The following is an 18795-nucleotide window of genomic DNA, read 5'->3' on the forward strand; positions in this document are numbered from 1 at the left end:
GTTCGCTCTGCTCGGCTTTGCTCCATGGAGAACCTTGTTTAATGGCGAACAATTATCGATAAGACCGCGTGTGAAATGAGACCGCGGCGGCAATGAAGATAACGGAAGAAAGAAAGGAAAGGCGAACGGCGGCGCGGGTTGCTCCAGTTACGATTACCTTCGGGCCTTCGGGAATCTGGATACCGAGAGAATCTCCACCGGCGCTTTTGTACGGTTTGTTTGTAAATTGCCTGTTCCGCGGGATATTAATGCGAGGAACTCGCGTGGGGTCGCACCGCGGTACGCCGAAGATGTAAATTTCTACGTCGCCGTTGAATTCCTTCAAAGTTCCGGAATACATTTCGCGCCGCGGCAAGTTTTGTCTCTCCTCTCCCGTCGACTAGTTCGAATCGCTCCTTCGCAAACAGAACTGCTTTCGACCAAAGTTATTTTAACGCCTCGTCAACGCTACCCCGTGTGCGTAAATGTGTTTTTATCGTTTAATTTACATCCGCGTGCAGAATTCACGAAGCAATATTTAGCATCCTACGTGTATTCCGATAATTGCCAATTTCGTTCCCTAATTGGCGTAATAAAATACGTCGATAAACAATTAACCTGTTTGTACGAGTCACTTTTTTTTTTAATTTTAATTTGGGAAAATAACCGTATCCGGAGGGGAAAGAGAGATAAAATATATCGAATAATTCAATTCCCTTCAATCTCGTATTTATTCCGCGGCGACTTGTTTCGCGGTATATGCAAATCCAATCTCACGACAGGCATGTCTCGTAACACTTAATTTACATCCAAAACTGCACCGATCGATAGTAAATATATTCTCCCCCGTATATATCTCTCTCTGATATGGAATTCCACACCTATCAAATTTCGAGCGTGCTTTCCATTCCGTGCTGATCATACCGCGAACATCGTACATTACGATATCGCCGTGGTTAAATACGAGTTGGAAATCACAGTTATCAGGTTAACACATCATTCGACGCGGAAACCAAAAATTCGTATTTAACACGAGACACTCCCGCATGTGTGCGAAAGAATCATAAAATTTCACGATTTATTCTCGTAATGTGAAACGTTAATAAAATGGGAATATGTGTACAAATAATGCGGTACCATTTTATTTCCAATTTCATCCAGTGTGATTTAAATTTCTAAAAACCTCGCGTAAGCGCGTTATTATGTGATCACATTATTATAATCATATTCTCATATTTTCCAAACAGTACATCCTAAAAAATCGTTTTAAAAGATAAAAAGACTTTGACTTTTTTCTACATCTATCTATATTTTTCCATCAATTTTCATTATAACTTTACGTTTCTTTCCAAGTTATCAAACTTAAATTAATAAACGATAACGACCGATCGCGTACCTTGATCCAAATGATAGATATTTGTTTTACGGAAGTGATACATCGTGTATCTCAATTATACTAATTAATCAAAGTCGATAATAAAATAAGTGAGAAAAGAGGAAAGAGAGGAAAGGATACTTATGAGAGAGGATATTAAATACATTCATTGCAATCCAAGCAATAGGAAACGCGCGACAATGAAGAAAAGTAATTCACAGGCATGATATATCCATTAATTCTCATCAAAGTGGAATTCGCAGCTTCGCGTATACGTACGTGTGCAGATTTATAAACAAGTGTGTTTCATAATTAATAGATACCCGACATCCTGCGAACTTGCGCGTTTGCTTTAAACACAGCGCAATATACGTATAATATTAAAACTCGTACCTTGTATTTACATACCGTTAGTTGATCTATGTACTTTCTCATGTCTACGCGATAAATAATATTTTAATAAACATAAATAATCTCATTCTCTTCTTCTCTTTAAATACCGGGTTTGTATTATAATTAAAAATATATAGCGACCCCCCCTGCCCCCGCGAAGTAAGCGCGCGTGATATTAGCGTATTATTAACGCGTAATGCTATAACACTTTTATTATATGAATGATTAACGTTCAAGCACATCCGTAAATTATGATATTATTTCATTACAAATTCAAGATATAACTAATTAATAAGCTTAATTTAATATAAATTATTACCGCTCGTAATATTACAATACAAATTATGACACGTCTGTCGCATTAGTTTTAGGACACTGAATGTGAAACGATATTTCATAAAAAGAATAGGACATTTTATTACATTTTAATATTTTATCACCAAATTGTGACCCACTTTGCGTAATAGGAAAGAGCGAAGTGGCACGATCGTGATATAACGTAAGTGCAGTAAAATCGATGATATCGTGCGTGACCCCGAAACGATATCTTCTTACGCAACATCGATTACGGATAATGATGAAACGACACGAGAAGAACTCGGCGAGAGTTACGAAATCAAATAGGGAGAATCGAATTGGAAAAGCATGATGATCAAACGCAGGCCGATCTTGAATATTCATAAATCGGTCGCGCGATTACTTTCGGAAATCCTGCTACGAATAGCAATTGGCTGTTGCTTCTGCAGTAACGTCGCAGAATCGGAATCTAATCGCGTTAAAATCGCGCCTTCGGGGCGCGTCGAAGTCTCGGCGAACTCGAGGCGCATTCGAAGCGAATTCGAAGCGGTATTAATCGTGCAAGCGTGAAACTCGGGGAAAGAAACCTGGCATCGCCTCCGTTCGGATTCGATTCCGATTCATTGCGTTCGCACGACTCATTGCCCCGCATTCAATTCTAACTCTCACGGAAATTTCTTCAGTAATACTTCCTCTCGCAATTTTTTTCTCTGGACGCGCTTATATGTATGTGCATTAATGCGTCATTAGATAACGGCATTAGATAGCATTCGATCGCGAAATCGGAAATCGACCGGCGGAAGAGGTCCGTTAACATCTTGTAAATTCGCTCCGAAATTGCATCGAGGTTTCCTTAATATTTTATGTAGATTCTATAATAATCAATCACTAGGGGTGACGTCTCTTTCGCTCGTAACGGGACTTATCCGGCCTTCCTGCTGTCGATCTCGCGGGTGAAACAAATAAAGAAGAAATTCGTGAAGACGCACTATTTCGGGAAAACCGATCTGTTTTTAAATTTATCATCTATAGATTTCTCGAGTCCCGGTCGCGTGATCGCTGGATCGAAACGGAGGCGCGGAAACGCTGGGTCATCGCTTTGTCGAATACTGTGAGAACAATCAGCAGCGATACGGAAAGAGAATCACGTGCCCCACCGGTCCGGTCGGCCTCAGACTCCGAGCGCGTCGGAAGGCCATCGGAACTTGCCGCCCATCGGTTACGGCCACTTAGAGGGGGCAAGCAAATCTAATTTTTGTTCATTTCCAGCACTTAGCCTTTCAGCTTTACGGCCTGGCGCGAGCGCCCGCGCCGGCGGGTCGGCGTCAAAGTAAACCACCGTGCGGCCTCGCAAGGTCACGACCCGGCAGGCAGGCCTTACTCGGAAAGTTTGTGCGGACTTGCGTGCGAATGCTATAGTTGGCGGAGATAATGCGATTCCCACTTGTACGCGCGCGTTCTTGCACGTTCATTGCCGGGACGAGGAAGTAGGGGACCGCGAGCAAGGACTTGGAATACCTACGTACCCTGGATACCGGTGGTATTATCCAAGACAGAATTACGATACGGGAGTGATACTGAAAATAGTCAGGTAATCAACGTAAATACACGAGCAAACTATCTATTGGCGTAATCTTGCAACAAGAAGCTTGGACATGATAAAATAATAAGGATAAGAATTTACGAAAAGAAAACTAACGGTTTTCTTGAAATGTTTTTGATTCAATGCGTGAGCGTTGAAATCGTTTTACATATCTAAACGATATATCAAATATTCAGCCTTCGCACAGAATTGTTAAGCTATTAATTCATACGTAAATATGAATCACAACGACGGCAGGAAGAACGCGATATATCTTGAGAACCATGCATTTTACCAATTACCGTTAAAAGCATAAATGGAAGCAGAGGTACCATTGGACCAGAATTTCCAGCACGAATATACATCAGATTCCCCTGCGGACTCGTAGGCCACCGTTTGGGAATTGTTGGTACCGAAGAATTTCTACCACCGCCCACGCACATCCCCATTTCTATCATCGTAAACAATACAGCGTTAAGCGCATCGCACCAGTCCGCAGTATCTCCGAGACGCAGTAGCTGTGCTGCGGGAATGGTTCTTTTCTGTGACCATCGTCTTGTTTCGCGAATTGCTCCGACAAACCGAGTACCGCCATGGACGAAATTGCGCGCAACATTAGGAACCGACTAGTCATTTAACGCGGTGTTACTAAAACAAAGTATGACAAAGTCCAGATATTGTAAACATAGTGTTATTTGCACAATTGCTCTGTGTATGTCATTATGATAAAAAAGTCCTAAAATGATTTTATATCACACTCTTGGCATAATTTGGGTCCAAGGACCAAATTGAATTTAAAATATTCTAAAAATTGAATATTATTACGACTTAAGCTCTTATGTTTCTACCAATGTAGATTAACTTTATCTTGGGTCAACTTACTTTTTTATCTTTTTCCAATTCTTAGAACTTAGAAAAAGATAAAAAGCAAGCTAAACGGAGATTAAAGTTAATCTGCATTGATAGAAATGAATATTAGATTAACTGGGATTTAAGGAATTCCACCTTAGCAAACATATTTTCATCTTGATAAATTGAACGTCGGATTAACAGAGTTTATGTCTGTCTCGCGGCTGTACCTGCAACGACTAAACACAATTTCCCAGGGGGCTTGCGTTCTCTCGGTTTGTCGGTTAGCCGTGAACTCGAGGAACTCGTCCGATTTTTTTTTTTTTTCGAAGCGCGGCATGTCGTCGTATTATTTGCGAGGGGAAAAGGCAGCCTCTCCGACAGCCTTCTGCGCGATTTCACCGATATCGGATCCCCGTTTGGGAACGGGGCTAAAGGTCGCGGCTGCTGTGTACATGGAAAATGTTTCGTGGGCGAAGCGGGATATCGATTAGCATTAATTGAAAACCCAGTCTCACGAAAGTAAAGGCGCTCGTAGAGTGAAAGCGCAGAAAAAAGGTGTATAAAAAAATAATCTGTATAATATAGTCAAACGTATATTTTTGACGGGGTAAAAAAAAAAGAGCAAAATAGGGCGGGCAAAAAGGCAGGGTATAAATAAAACGATATAAATTTCGTTAGTTCGCATTTCCCTGGAACGTCATATTCATATCATGACATCGGTGCATATCTGTCGTTCCACCGTGGGATAGTAAAGCCTTCCGCATGCAAAGCATATAAAGGAATGTCAATAAAGGATCGCGTTACGAGAAATAATAAGTGGTTTCTCGAGATGCCGTCGAAAGCGATTCGCGTTCTTGTTTCGCAAATATTATCGGAAATATCAAAGAATGTATCAAGTATAACATATGCCTTTTAAGCTGCAAAAGAACACCGTACGATTTTTATGAGAGAAACATTTTCGGTTAATTTGCTTGAATTTGTGATATGTTATAGTTCTTGTGTCTCTGAGAGAGATAAAAAGTCTCAAATTTTTCATCAACTTTCTATAATTAATTTCTGAATTATATACACACCGTGTATACATACATGACGCATACATGTATGAAGATGGAATAGGGTAAGTACATCTTTCGAACTTGCTTCACTAATCTGGTATGACCCATATACACCTATGGGACGAATCGTTGTCCATAGGTGTATATGAACTTACTAGATAGAACAGGGTGAGTATCTTTCGGACGAATCGTTGTTCATGGGTGCACATATGTGGGCAGGCACACAAGTTGCAGGCAAACTTGTATAGACAAACAAACGAACGGTTCTTGTGAAAATTTTCAAATGTCTATAATTTAGAAATTAATCATAGAAAGTTGATGAAATTTGAGACTTTTCATCAGGGACACGAGAATTACAACATATCACAAATTCAAGTAAATTGATCGAAAACGTTTTTCTCATAAGGGTGCGGAGTCCTTTACTTCCAAGCATTGCGTCTTCGTTGCGCGAAAGAAACTTGCGTCAAACTAAGTAGTTATAAAAGTAAGATTTGCACAACTCAACAGTTCAGTGTATCAGCGACGTTTAATTTATTTCTTTAAAGACTTGGAAAGAAACGGAACCTAAATCCGATTCTGTCAATTTCAAAATAAATTTTCTCTGGTTTCGGAAAGAATGTCTTAAAGGATTAAGGACTATACCGCGAGCGGTACAGTCCTTAATCGCAATTTAATGCATACGGTTTTATAGTAATCGCGATTCCATTGTCTTGTTTGACTACCTGTATATTTCCGCGAATTCCACGCGCTTTACATTTTGCAGCAGCGAAATATCGCGGTTTAATCCCGCAATATCGGTTTCTGGGACACGACAATAATTTATCGGCCTTTTGATTGCACGATACGTACACGCTTATTTACCTTTATAGGCTATAAATCTTATTTGTAAAATTGTTTTCATATCAAGTATTTTATAAAAAGACTGTTTTCAACTTTGGGGGCGTATGGTATTCATTAAAAGGAGTAAATATGTTTAATACATAAGTGAAATAATTAATCACGACAGTGATAAAAACGGTTTCGATAAAACAGTTAATTTTTTTGCATCTCTTTTTGCATAAATCAATTCCTCTTGTCATACTGTGTACAAAATATTAAGATAAAGACGAAAGTGAATAATTTTCGTGATATTTTATATTTTGTAATATAATTGGGATAAAATATAAATTATTCACTCGGATATAAAATATAAAAAAATATTCAATTTCGACTATCTTAATACTCTTATTTACAAAATGACAAGAAGAATATGAGAATACTAAAGAATACGAGAAAAAGAAAAATGATTCGTGTAAACAACCATATGGACTTGGGTAAAAAGTGATTCACTTGTATTACCAAAATCGCTCCTTCCTCTCCAAATTTTGGTCTTCTTAATTTAATACTCTGTACAGTTGGAAGAATAACTAAATAATTTGTCGAAAAAATATCACGGCCGCGCGATTACTATTTCTATCGTTATATCATTATTCGCGTGATTGTTTACCTTGATTCCGCTGCGGCCCTGCTGCTTGAGCAACACGTTCTCCGGCTTCATGTCGCAGTGTATGATCTTGTTCTTGTAGAGCGCGTCCAGGCAGAGCAGGAGCGAATGCGAGAACTTGCGCACGAGCTGCAAGCTGAAGCCCTTGAAGTTGTTCTTCTTGATGAGCTCGTACAGGTTGATGCTGAGCAGCTCGAAGGTGATGCACATGTGGCAGCGGAAGGTGAACGAGTCGAACATGTGGATGATGTTCATGGTGTTGTCTTTATCCTGCTCGCGCAGCTTGCGCAGTATACGTATCTCCTCGTGTGCCTGACGGTGGAAGCGCTTCTCGTTCCGCACCATCTTGAGCGCCACGTGCTCGTGCGTCTTGTGATCGTAGGCCTTGACCACCTGGCCGAACGAGCCCTTGCCGATGACGCGCAGCACCTCGTACCGATACGCCACGTGGTCGTGCGGCACGTGGATGTACGAGCCCTGTTCGTTGTCGTACTCGTTGTTGTTCGGCCGGCCGATGACGCCCGGCCGTTTCTTCGCGTTCGCGCCGATGAAGTAGATCTGCTGGTAGTTGAAGATCTCGTGGTGCTCGTACGGCGTAAGCTTGTTCATGTAAAGTTTCATCACCATCTCCGGCGTGATGGTCGCCGTCTTTGGCTTGACGCTGACGATGCTGTTGCTGCCGACACCACCACTGCCGCCGCCGCCGCCGTTTCCGCCGCCACCACCACCACCACCTCCGCTCTCGCTTCCGCCGCCGCCGCCGCCGTTTCCGCCGCCTCCGCGGCCAGCACCGCTGTTGGAGTTGCCATCGGAACGGCCGTTTCTCACCACTGGGCTGCTCGACTGACTGTTGGGTTGCGAGTGCGAGTTGTGGCTGGAATTGTGACTCACCTGCCAGTTACTCACGACGAAGCCTTTCCACGGTAGTCTCTGGTAACCCACGTAAGGCACCGACTCGTCGTCGCCGCCACCTCCGCCTCCACCTCCGCCGCCGCCACCATCACCGCCGCCGGTCTGCTTCAGGCCGGTCAGCCCGGTACCCTTGATGATCGGCGGCAGGTGGTTGCTGCTCTCGCTGCTCGAGATGTACGGCTGCGTCGAGATCGTGCCCGCCTGCACGAACGGATTCGTTTTGGAGAGGGGCATCTCGATCCTGCTTGCCGCCGCCGATAGGGCCAAGCTAGTCATTGGTGCCCATTTATTTCGCTAGTCTGTTCTATCTGTGTCCTCGTCGAGGCTAGTCATCGAGATCGCGCGCGAGCATAACCGGGCGACGAATCCACGTGGATTCAGCACGATATCAGCGTCTCTCCGCGTTTTCCGACACGCGCGTGATCCTCGCGCTTTCGCCGGAGGCGTCTAAGGACAGCCCGGACGTTACGGGAGACATGCCGCTCCGTTGAGATGACGACGACGACTGTGAGACGAGGATATCCAGGATGACCGCGTGACGCGGACGAATTAAATCGACTAACGGAGGAACCGCTCAGTCTCTCTCTCTCAGTCTCGTGCTGAAGAAGTTAAAGCGAACGAAGGGCTGTTCCAGAGTCCTTCTTGGGACGGGAACGCGCGACTCGCTGCTTTCAGGAAACGATGTTGCGTCCGTCGCCTCGAACGTGTTTGGACGCGATTAATTCCACTAATTATATTCCCGGGAGGGGGGGGACCCGGGGGACGGCCCTCCGTAAATGCAGCGGACTAGAAGGGGTTGCACTCGCGCGCGCACTCGGCGACGCGAGTCACAAATCACGGGGTACCACGCTGGTTCTCCGGACGTCGGGGTTGACCTCTCCTCCTCCTCCTCCTCCTCCTCGGTCGGCCCGCGCGCGAACTCGCGAATCCCAGGCACTCGCGCTCAGCGGAGGAACTATGGAACCGCACTCTCGTAACGCCCGTCGACCCTCCGGCGAGGCTCCCGCCCGTCGAGTACCACCGTCGCAAACCACCGGCGCCGCGGAAGGCGATATCGCGACGTCGTCGCTCGCACGCACGCCTCGAACGTCTTCTAATTTTACGACCTGTCGCGCGCGACGAGGGCGAACGCATCATCGCCGCGCGTGGAAGCGGGCTACCCAGTCTCCCGACTCTCCGAGTTGGCTGTGCTCGAACGCGGAGGTTATTGGCACCGGGCCGCCGCGAGTTTGACGACTCCGCCGTCGAGGCCGCGGTCGCTGTCGCCGCGTCGCCGCCACCGCCTCCGCTGCTGCTGCTGCTGCTGTTGCTGTTGCTGCTGCCGCTGTTCCATTCTTTCGCTCGTCGGTGCCCGAAAATACCCCCGGCGGGCCAGCTCACCCGGTCTCGCGACTCGCCGGCCGATCCTCGCCGTCGCTGTCGATCGATTCCACCTCGCGGCGAGACGATTCCCGCCTCCCGATGGCCATACAAGCCCCCCGCGCTCTCTTTCCCGTTCTCGCTCTTTCTTGGAGTGACAGTGAACACGTATCCCGCGCGATATCGTATCCGGAGGATAACCCTCTGCCTTCGACCTTTCCTCGCGACTACCTACGTAAACACAGACGCCCCGCCGTCGCGGAAATCTCGCACGAAAACACACTTCCTCGCACTCGCGACGCGAAAGCCGGTGATAGTCTCGCACGCAGGGAACACAATCCTTTTTTTCTCCTCTTGTTTGTGTTATTTGGGTTTTTTTTTTATCGTAACGGATATCCGAATGTGGCCGGGTAGATCGCTGTCTCCGATAGATCCTTCTCTTCTGCCGGATTCTCCCCTGTACCTCTCACATCCTTAGCCCAAGTTTTCCGTCTTCCGTCTCTCCTTCCGTTGGGAAACGCGCGCGCTTTTTGTCACCGGCTCCGACGAGTCACGCGGGCCACCGTCGGCGGCGACATAACACCGTGCGCGTCGTCGTCGGTCGATTAGAGATGTCGCGGCTCGACGCGACCGGGGACGAGCAGCCTTGTCGGCCTCACCGTGCCGGACGGCGGCGTGTTGACGGCGCGCATGAACGTCGATGCGGGCGAACGGGGAGGCCGCGTCTCGAGCGTCGTCGTCGTCGTCGGCCCGTCGGCATCAATCCGGTCGCTCGGCCACGAGACGATCCGCTGTGAATCTCTCTCTTTCTCTTTCACTCACTCGCTCTCTATCGCCGCGCACTCTCTCTCTCTCTCTCTCTCTCTCTCTCTGCCGAAGCGCAGACAAAGGGAGCGCCGGTCGAATTCGTCGCTTCTGGCTGTGGCGCACTGACTTGACTGGCCTGGCCGATCGTCGCCGCCGCCGTCGCTTCCTCTCGCTCTCTCGTCGCACACACACACACGCACGCACACACAACACCGCGCGGCTCCCTTCCTCACCCCCCCGTCTAGCCGACACCGTCCGTCTCGCTTGATCCGTCGCCCTTTCCGTCCGTCGCGCTCTCACGCCACCATGTCTATTCTTTTCTTTCTCTTTTTGTTTTCTAACCCCCTCGAGCGCGCGACGTCGGTCTCGCGGAGAGACCGCGACGATGACCACACCACTGACACCACGACGACGACACCACCACCACCAGCAGCAGCAGCACCGCGGGGTTGATATCCGGCACCAGAGGCGCGCACACACACTCACTCCCGGCGGGCGAAACGCGCGACGGTCCCCCGTGTTAATGCCCCGACGGTTCGGGACGGGGCGGGGAAGCGGGGAGTGATCGCACGCCGCGGACGGATCTTTACGGTGACGACGCGTACGTCGCCGTCGCTGCTCCCGGCGACTCCTCCATGGCGCTCCGGCTCCGGCTCCTCCTGTCTACGACGCGGGTGCATACGCGACCGGGCAGCGCGATGTCGGGACTGGTCGGGACGCGACTGTTCGCGTATCGTCCCGCCGCGCCGCGGCACGCACAGGTGTTCGCGCGCGCGCGCGCGCGCGCGCGAGGGAGGCGTCCCCCTTCCCTCCCTCTTTCTCTCTCACTCTCTCTCTCTCTTCTACTCTCTCCTTCTGTCACTCGAATTGCCGTTCGCGTCGGACCTCGCGGCGCGATCGACACGCGACGGGACGCGACGCGACGCGCTCGGCGCCGAAGTGAGTCTCTCTCGCGGATTTCTGCGTCCTCGCGCGAGTTCCCGAGTTTCGAGCCCGCCCTGCGCGCGTGCCGGTCGGAAAAACGTCTCTCCTCTCTTTCTCTCTCCCTCCCGGTTCCTCTGCCCCTCTTTCGTTTCTCTTTGTCCCGCACGGTACTCCGCTCGGCTCCGCCGCCGGACAAACACGCAGCTACCAGCGCGGACCTGCGACGCGCGACGCACCGCGGAGCGTGTCGCTTCACATAGACGGCCCTACGAGCGGCCTGTCGCGCGCGACTCCGCGACTCTCGGCGCTCGGACGATATACTACGGTTGTTCTGTCGGTCGTAACGAGCGACGACTCGCGGTTTATCCCGGGGCGGATTTCCGACGGGACGACGACGATGACGGATCACAGCGATACCGTCGACCGGCTCGCCGCGTTATCACGGGGTACCGTCTCGTCGACGGCGAGGCGAGTCCCTGGTGTGCGCACTTCGTGCTCCGTGACGGCACGTTCCGTTGATGACTTCGCGGGAGACGACACGGACAGATTTTGCCCACTGTCGCCGAGGTCAGGAAGCGCAGTCCGTCCACGAGGGGGCGACACTTGTCGGCACGATACTCCGTTTCCGTCGGACACTGTGTCCGTCTCTGCGTCAACGATTATTTATAATATAAAGCCAATTCCTTTTAGTGACACAAGTCGACACAAGTGTCGTTCTGTCTTTGTTATTCATTGAATGCCAAGAAGGATAGAACGATGTTTGTGTCGACTTGTGTCACTAAAAGGAATTGGCCCATAGTTATTACATCCTATGATAATATTTTTTAACGAATAATCTTCATAAAGTAAAACGTCGTTTTATTAATTTAAAAAAAAAATGTCCACAGCATTGAGGTTTTTGCGATTTGAGCATTTACGTTTAAAGCCCGTCTCGTGCGACCTGAAATTCCTATCAGTTTTAAGATGTTCCATTTATAATGTCACGCGCCGCGTAAAATGGAAAATGATTGAAGAATCAAGATGTTCATAGATATGAAAAGTGTATTAAAATATGTACACACGCGCGCGGTAGATAAATATAAACGGATACGTCAGATTTTAGAACAGAAATCCAATACAAATTATGTTCTCCAAAATAAACCTTTACGTACGTCATTTCAAACATATATTTTGAACGTAAACGAATAATTAAAACGGATTTTCTAAGAGAAAATTTAGCGGAGATTTTTCGAATAAAAGTCTCGATACAGCCGCGTAGAATGTGAATTTTAATTCGCATTCGAATCGCACGTCAATCAAATCATTCAAATCGATCGAACGCGATTTCATAAAAATTAAACATCGCGATCCGGTTAATCCGATTCGGCCGAAAAGGCTATTGCCTCGCACTTTTCTTTCATTCATTTGGATCTGAAATAAATGTATAGTAGTGATGATATTTGGGAGGGAAAAGGAAGGGACGAATGAGAACGGCGAGTGTACATACGTACACTTCGATGGAAATGTGTTGACACTGTTGGCCTGGCCATATGATTCTTAGGTGCATGCGCGCATCCGGAAATCTGCGCAACCGATCAGGTGATTGTTTCGGCATACTCGTGCCTAGACGCGACTAACTTTAGGTGCCTTTAAGTTCCTTTCCCCGACGATCTCGAGCAAACTCCGATTAACTTGATCGACGATTAATTCGACCGGCAGAATTGCTCGAAAAAAATATATAATACATGTATAAGTCGTTGTTTCTAGCCCAATCTTTTTCTCTATATGTTAAATAGTTAAATAATAAAAATCAATAATTTTATAATGTTTTAACAAAGTAGTATATCACTTGATAAGTCAATCGTCAATGACGTTGATTGGAGTATTAAGTGCCACATTAATCATTACAGAAAATTAGTTTTATAGAGATATACTTAATTTCACATAAGTCTTTTTTTTTTAAGTAAAATATGAATAAAAGAATTGCGAGTTAAATTGCAGAAAATACAATCAATGAGATAAATTCGCAATAACAGGATCCTAATGTCCATTTCTACCAATGCAGATTAACTTTAATCTCGGTTTAACTTACTTTTTATGTTGTTCTAATTCTTAGAACTAGAAAAAGATAAGGAGTAAAACCGAGATTAAAGTTAATCTGCATTGGTAAAAATAGACATTACTCCAAGTAACAAGCTGACGTTATTCTACATTTTAACAACAAAATATGGGCGAAGTCATTTTGACATCAAAATGATATGATAACAGCTTGCTATCTAGGAAGAAAATCTTTTTTTTTCGAAGGAGATTAATAGCCATCGCAGTGAAAGCCCTCCTTTTAAAGTTTTCAAGATATGAATTGTCAGGCATTATTCGAAACTGGAAATATTGAGATAACGTGAAATTCTTGAACATCTTTTTTAAAAGTGTTTAATTATTCGAGACGTTTAGAACTCTTAAAAATAAAATTGTCATCTACACAAGATATCGAGTGGATTAAAATAGTAAAGTAAAAATGTTATCAAAAAAAGAACATTTTTAAAACATTCAGGACTTAAAAGGTTGTTCATTTCGAAGAATATTGGTAACGATTTTCATCATATATTCGCAATGACTATTTTTCTATCGTTATTAAGATTATTCTAAACTCCGATCAACTTCGAGATTAACTTAATCAGCGATTAATTCGATCGTGCGTGGCAAAATTACCACCCGTGCAATTATCCGTCCCTGATCCGTGCTATTTCTTTCCGTGTGCGAGCGACAAGAAATTAATAATTCTGTCCGCGTTAACGAGATACTGCAGGCATTACTCAGCAGACTAATCGTCGATTAAGTTAAGGGTCGACAGGAGACACGGTGGATAGCCGTGAACTACGAATCGTAAAGTTCGTATTACGGCTAAAATAATAAGAAAATCGCACTTCAACTGCGATATTCGTAATCAGCAGCATCGCCTTCAAACTGCTACAGAGCGATTTTTTGGAAAAATGGTCAAAATAAATTTTCCGAAAATTTTAGTTCGATAAATTCAATTTTATTTCGCATTAAAGTGCGATTTTCTCATTATTTTGGCCGTAATGCGAATTTTACGATTCGTAGTTCACGGCTCTCCACCGTGTGTCTGCTGTCGACCCTTGATCAGGGTTCGATCAGAATCGAACCCTTTCTACGCCGCGAGACGCGTACGAGGCTGAGCACGTTGCGTGTGGTTACGTCACGTCCGACTAACCCAACCTGACGAGCCTCGGTACGGCGTCGTTGTGCATGCTAGCGTTATTTTGACCCGAGATCGAGTCCACAGCTGATAGCGCTAACGCGTACGTCGCAGTAGGTGATAGCACGTTACAACGTCACGACGAACATGAATTTGACGCCCCGAAGATCGTACAAGGAAAAACGTACGTTCGGTAAGTCGCTGCGTTAATCGGTTCCTAGGTGATGTCTCGGAGCGTACAGGGATAGGGCCGTAAAGCAGAGTAGGGAAAACAAAGGGCGAAAAGGGAGATCGTACCCTTGATCCGATTCATCCCGATCCGGAGGGATATCTGGACCGTTCGCGAGATCCAGTCTTCGCTTCGCGAAGCTTCGATCTGCTCCGAACGCTCCAAGACGCGTCCCCCTCGTTATTTTTATCATAATCTTCCGTCCGCGATCTGTCGTGCAACGGCCAAGCCGATCGCGAGGAATGGTCGCGTTCATTTACGCCGAACGAGGGACTCACCTCGACAAGTGCGCGACCAGATAACGCAGGAACAAAGCGTGTTGGAAACAAAGGGTGAACAGCACGGAGGGCGACTAACATTACAGCGAGAGACGTTAAAGGTAGCGGCCACTGTGCCACGTGTTTCGTGGAAACGGAATTTTTTTTTCTTATTGCGCAATTGATTGCAATTCGACGGAAGAACAAAAGAGCGTTCCTTGGTTCAATGCACATTTTCTTATCTAGGATATTATTCTTAGTGCGACTTTAATTGTCCGTTGTAGTGCAACGTTATTGTAGAAGATGAGTTCTAAGTGGATTCCACGCTATAAACGAGAACGCTCTTTTGGTGAGTGTTGAGTAATCGATTCTCAAGGTATTGATTAACTTCAATCTCGGTTTAACTTACTTTTCATCTTTTTTTAATCCTAGAGCCAGAAAAAGATAAAAAGTAAATTAAACCGAGATTAAAATTAATCTACATTGAAATACATTATAGATATTCAATTGAAATCCTCCCTTCTGTGATCAATCAGGCCTCCAGGGATCCGACTGATAAAGACACTCGATTGAATTATTTTTGTCATAGCTCGTTATTGTATATCATGAAACATGATCGTATTCTTTTTTAACTCATTTGGTCAGCATTCGTTTCGATGTGGATGCATCATTTAACTTTCTACAATATTAAAATGCAACTGTGTATACCATTATACATAGAACGCAAGCAGTTCAAGAAGTTTGCTGTACATATAAATAAAGGAATTGATGTGGATGCGCATTTTGGTTTGAGTCACGGAGTCACAAGTGTGGCTCATCATTTCGGTCGAATAGATTAAGAAATGCATCGATTGATAAGATACGTTATTAAATACGCAAATGATCTTTTTTTTCTTCTGTTAATCCAGAACAGCGATCTTTTAGTGCGGAGGAAATCAGAAAGCTGCATCCGAATAAAATCCCCGTTATCGTGGAGCGTTACAAATTAGAAAATCAGCTGCCACTTTTGGACAAGAGTAAATTTCTGGTGCCGGACTTTCTGACTGTGGCGGAATTTTGCAAAATAATCAGGTACATTTGTGTTTCGCCGCATGTAACAATTCTCCCAAGATTTTGTAGAATATAAGTAAATTTAATTAATGTATCTCGTGTGTTGCAAACAGACGTCGGCTACAGCTGAATCCGACGCAAGCTATTTTCCTACTAGTGAATCAGAAAAGTATGGTGAGCGGTAGTCTAACCATGGCTGAGCTCTATCAAAACGAGAAGGACCCGGACGGTTTCCTGTACGTTGTGTTCGCTAGTCAGGATGTATTTGGCAATCATTAACCGGAGCGAGATAATTTTAAACCAAGTGAGTAAAAGCGACTCGTTACAACTCGACACTCCTAATTAGGCCTAAGGCTTTAACGATTGATTTGGATTAACGATTGATGCAAAATTACAGGTAAGAACGAAATACCTCCTCGGCACTTAACAATACTTTGATAGATGTTTACGTGGAATTTTGTGGGGATTCTAGATCTGCTAGCAACTCTGTCTGCCTTTAATTGAAATGTGCAGAATATTTGTGATCGACTTACCGTACCTGCTGAAATAATTAACAGAACAATCGTATAATTTGGTTTTTGGAACCTGTGTATAAAATTATTACGGTGCTTTCTACCCCTTTGACATACGGACAAATTACATTCGATATAAGTCAGTATATAGCCTCTACTTAGTTTACTACTAGTAATGATGAATTTTACTACTGATTTTAGTGGTGATAGGCTATATAAAATGTTAATAAGGTAATATACGTATTACAAAGGTGTTGCGTGAATATTCTTTTCTCGATAGGTCAGGAAATTATGAGAGATTTTTTATCTCTTTCTTTCAAATCCATTCTTTATTTAGTAAAAATTTAGTACAAAAATCTAATTATCTTAATAATTATCTTAATAAGTCTTAGATACGATATTTGTCTAATTTGGTTATTTTTTTATAAATAATTTGCGTAGTAGGCCAGTCTCTCTTTTAATTTGTTTGCAACTTGTGTAAAATCTCTATAGTCTATACCATTATTACTATATTATTATATAACTTTTAAGCATAGAGTTTGTTACCGTTACACAAATACGATTGAAATTGAAATGAATTGTGTTTGCCAGATCAGCAGAATTTTCGTTTTAACAGATTCCGTTGATATCTCTGATTAATACACTTTTATGTGCTATCAAATACATGTAGTACTCTCGAAACTGTTTTATATTATGATAACAAAATATTTTTCATGTATATGAAAATATCTTGCTGTCATAATATCTTTGTTAAGTATTATTTTTACCACACAATGTTAAGACATTGACAAAAAGTGTTCATGTACATAACAATCTGCAACGTGCAATGTACGGTGATATGCGTTAAATTCTCGTAAAATTACATTAAGTTTTACACAAGATATAAAATTGATCTCTATCAAGTTCAACGATACACAATAAAACTAGTTAAGTACTGTACCACGTTAATCAGTAAACTCTTCAGGGCCACGTTTTAAGATAATCTGACACAAAATGTCTTCTCTCTGTAGGAAACTTATGCAATAAGCCACCAAAAAAAAAAAGAAAATGCAAAAATTTATTGTTAAGGGATGAGCAAGAAAATCAGAAGGGCGCAAAGGTTTCTGAAACTTTTTTAAATATTGCATAAAACATAGTTACGCGTTTATACATTGATATATAGTCTCTCTGAGCTTTTTTTTAATTCCACTTTATAATGGACGCCAATCCATATTTCTCTAACATATATTTAATGTAATAGCCACGTTTATGTAAATATCTCTACTAATATACTTTAACTTACATTGTACTGTATAATCAGATGCAATTTTAAGCGTAAGAATGTATTTCTAGTAATAGTCCAATTTTGTAAGGCATTGTATCGATACGATATATGTTATCGCAGCGCTTTTCGGCAGGTTGATTTTATTCTATAGGGCTCGTCGGTATGTTCTGCAACTTTACGTATGTACGCAAGTATGAATGTAACGTGCAGCATACAATCATTGTACAACAGAAAGCGGGATATTCGCCACATATGAGTTTCGGGGAATATCCTAATGAAGTCGTTTTAGTCGCACTTTTTTACGCTTTCCAACGCTTAAAACGAAAATAGGTATATATCCGAGCTTTGGAGAGAGAAAAAGAGACAGGGAACGAAGTGTAAGGGAAGTGTAATTAAAACGAACATGATTAAATTAAGGATGGTAGTGATACTAGCAGTAGTCACATCACATTTAGTGGTAAAGCTCTCGCGATGAATTATGCGGAAAATTGTATGTACCCCACATTGTGCGACGTGTTTGCAATAAACTAATTTTTTTCATATTTAACGTTTTCGCTATTTCCCCCTCGCTTTTCGAGGGAAAATTTCCGGACCGTTTCCCAGATTTCTTGTAAACTCTGATAAGTTTCGAAGTGGTATACACACGTTATGTAAATATATTAAGAATATTTTATCTTGATATTTCATATCAAGATAAAATATCAAAAATATGAATTAGAAAATGGTGAGCTTTTATAAAAAAAATAATTGAATTTTAATTTTTAAACACATATTATGATTTTCAATTAATTCCTGTGTGACATAAGGAAAATATATAACTGTAATGAAGAAAAAATTTACAATTTGCAGTGTGCAATTTTATGTATGCTTTTGAAAACCATTATATGTGTTTTTTTCTTGTATTTTAATCGCCTTATCTTATTACTTTATAAAGAACAAATGGCACATAATATTCTAAAATTAAGATGCTCATTGCCGTTATTGGTTCACAAATTTTATTATTACATTTTCTAATCGAAATTTCGTTCTGAACGCTATTGAACTTTTGAGGAACACGAAACCTCGATTAACATCCTTATAATTTCATCACATGTTTTCTTCAATATTTTTAATAGTTAACGTCGTTTTGGGCATCGAATCGGTAATCTCTCGCTCTTCGAATCGAACTTGCCGCCTCCGTCATTCGCAAGTATGGCGTCGCCCGCCGATAACTTGCGCCGTAGCTCGTCGCGGCGCGGCGCGGCATTCGCGAAAATCATCCGCTATTCA

General features: G+C 43.8%; 2 protein-coding genes across 3 annotated transcripts in view; one reads left to right on the forward strand and one right to left on the reverse strand.

Annotated features, from left to right (window-relative positions):
- LOC139776971 (uncharacterized) overlaps positions 1-11479 on the reverse strand; it is a 47186-nt gene extending 35707 nt beyond the window's left edge. Inside the window, exon 1 of the mRNA XM_071714059.1 lies at positions 7020-11479. Coding sequence (XP_071570160.1) covers positions 7020-8204 — 1185 coding nt within the window. The 5' untranslated portion in view covers positions 8205-11479. The remainder of the gene's footprint in view (positions 1-7019) is intronic.
- A 2428-nt stretch (positions 11480-13907) lies between these two features.
- Positions 13908-18068, forward strand: LOC139776974 (microtubule-associated protein 1 light chain 3 alpha). Of its 2 annotated transcripts, none has more exons than XM_071714077.1 (4): positions 13908-14398; positions 15609-15771; positions 15864-16054; positions 16148-18068. In XM_071714077.1, exons 1-3 carry the CDS (start codon positions 14362-14364, stop codon positions 16027-16029), a joined length of 366 nt encoding a protein of 121 aa, XP_071570178.1. In that variant the 5' UTR covers positions 13908-14361; the 3' UTR covers positions 16030-16054; positions 16148-18068. The 2 variants fall into 2 exon arrangements, with proteins under 2 accessions (XP_071570178.1, XP_071570177.1); XM_071714076.1 differs by having other exon boundaries at positions 14033-14407.
- The last annotated feature ends 727 nt before the right edge of the window (positions 18069-18795 follow it).

This window comes from Temnothorax nylanderi, unplaced genomic scaffold (genome assembly GCF_030848795.1).
Source record: "Temnothorax nylanderi isolate EJ_2023f unplaced genomic scaffold, tnyl_v1.0 TNYL_tig0134_pilon, whole genome shotgun sequence".
Taxonomy (NCBI): domain Eukaryota; kingdom Metazoa; phylum Arthropoda; class Insecta; order Hymenoptera; family Formicidae; genus Temnothorax; species Temnothorax nylanderi.

Excerpts from the sequence above, each read along its gene's own strand:
- LOC139776974 (XM_071714076.1), top strand. The coding sequence starts at position 14,362 with ATGAATTTGACGCCCCGAAGATCGTACAAGGAAAAACGTACGTTCG. Across the intron at positions 14,408-15,608 it reads CAAGGAAAAACGTACGTTCG|AACAGCGATCTTTTAGTGCG; the intron begins GTAAGTCGCTGC and ends CTGTTAATCCAG. Across the intron at positions 15,772-15,863 it reads GAATTTTGCAAAATAATCAG|ACGTCGGCTACAGCTGAATC; the intron begins GTACATTTGTGT and ends TGTTGCAAACAG.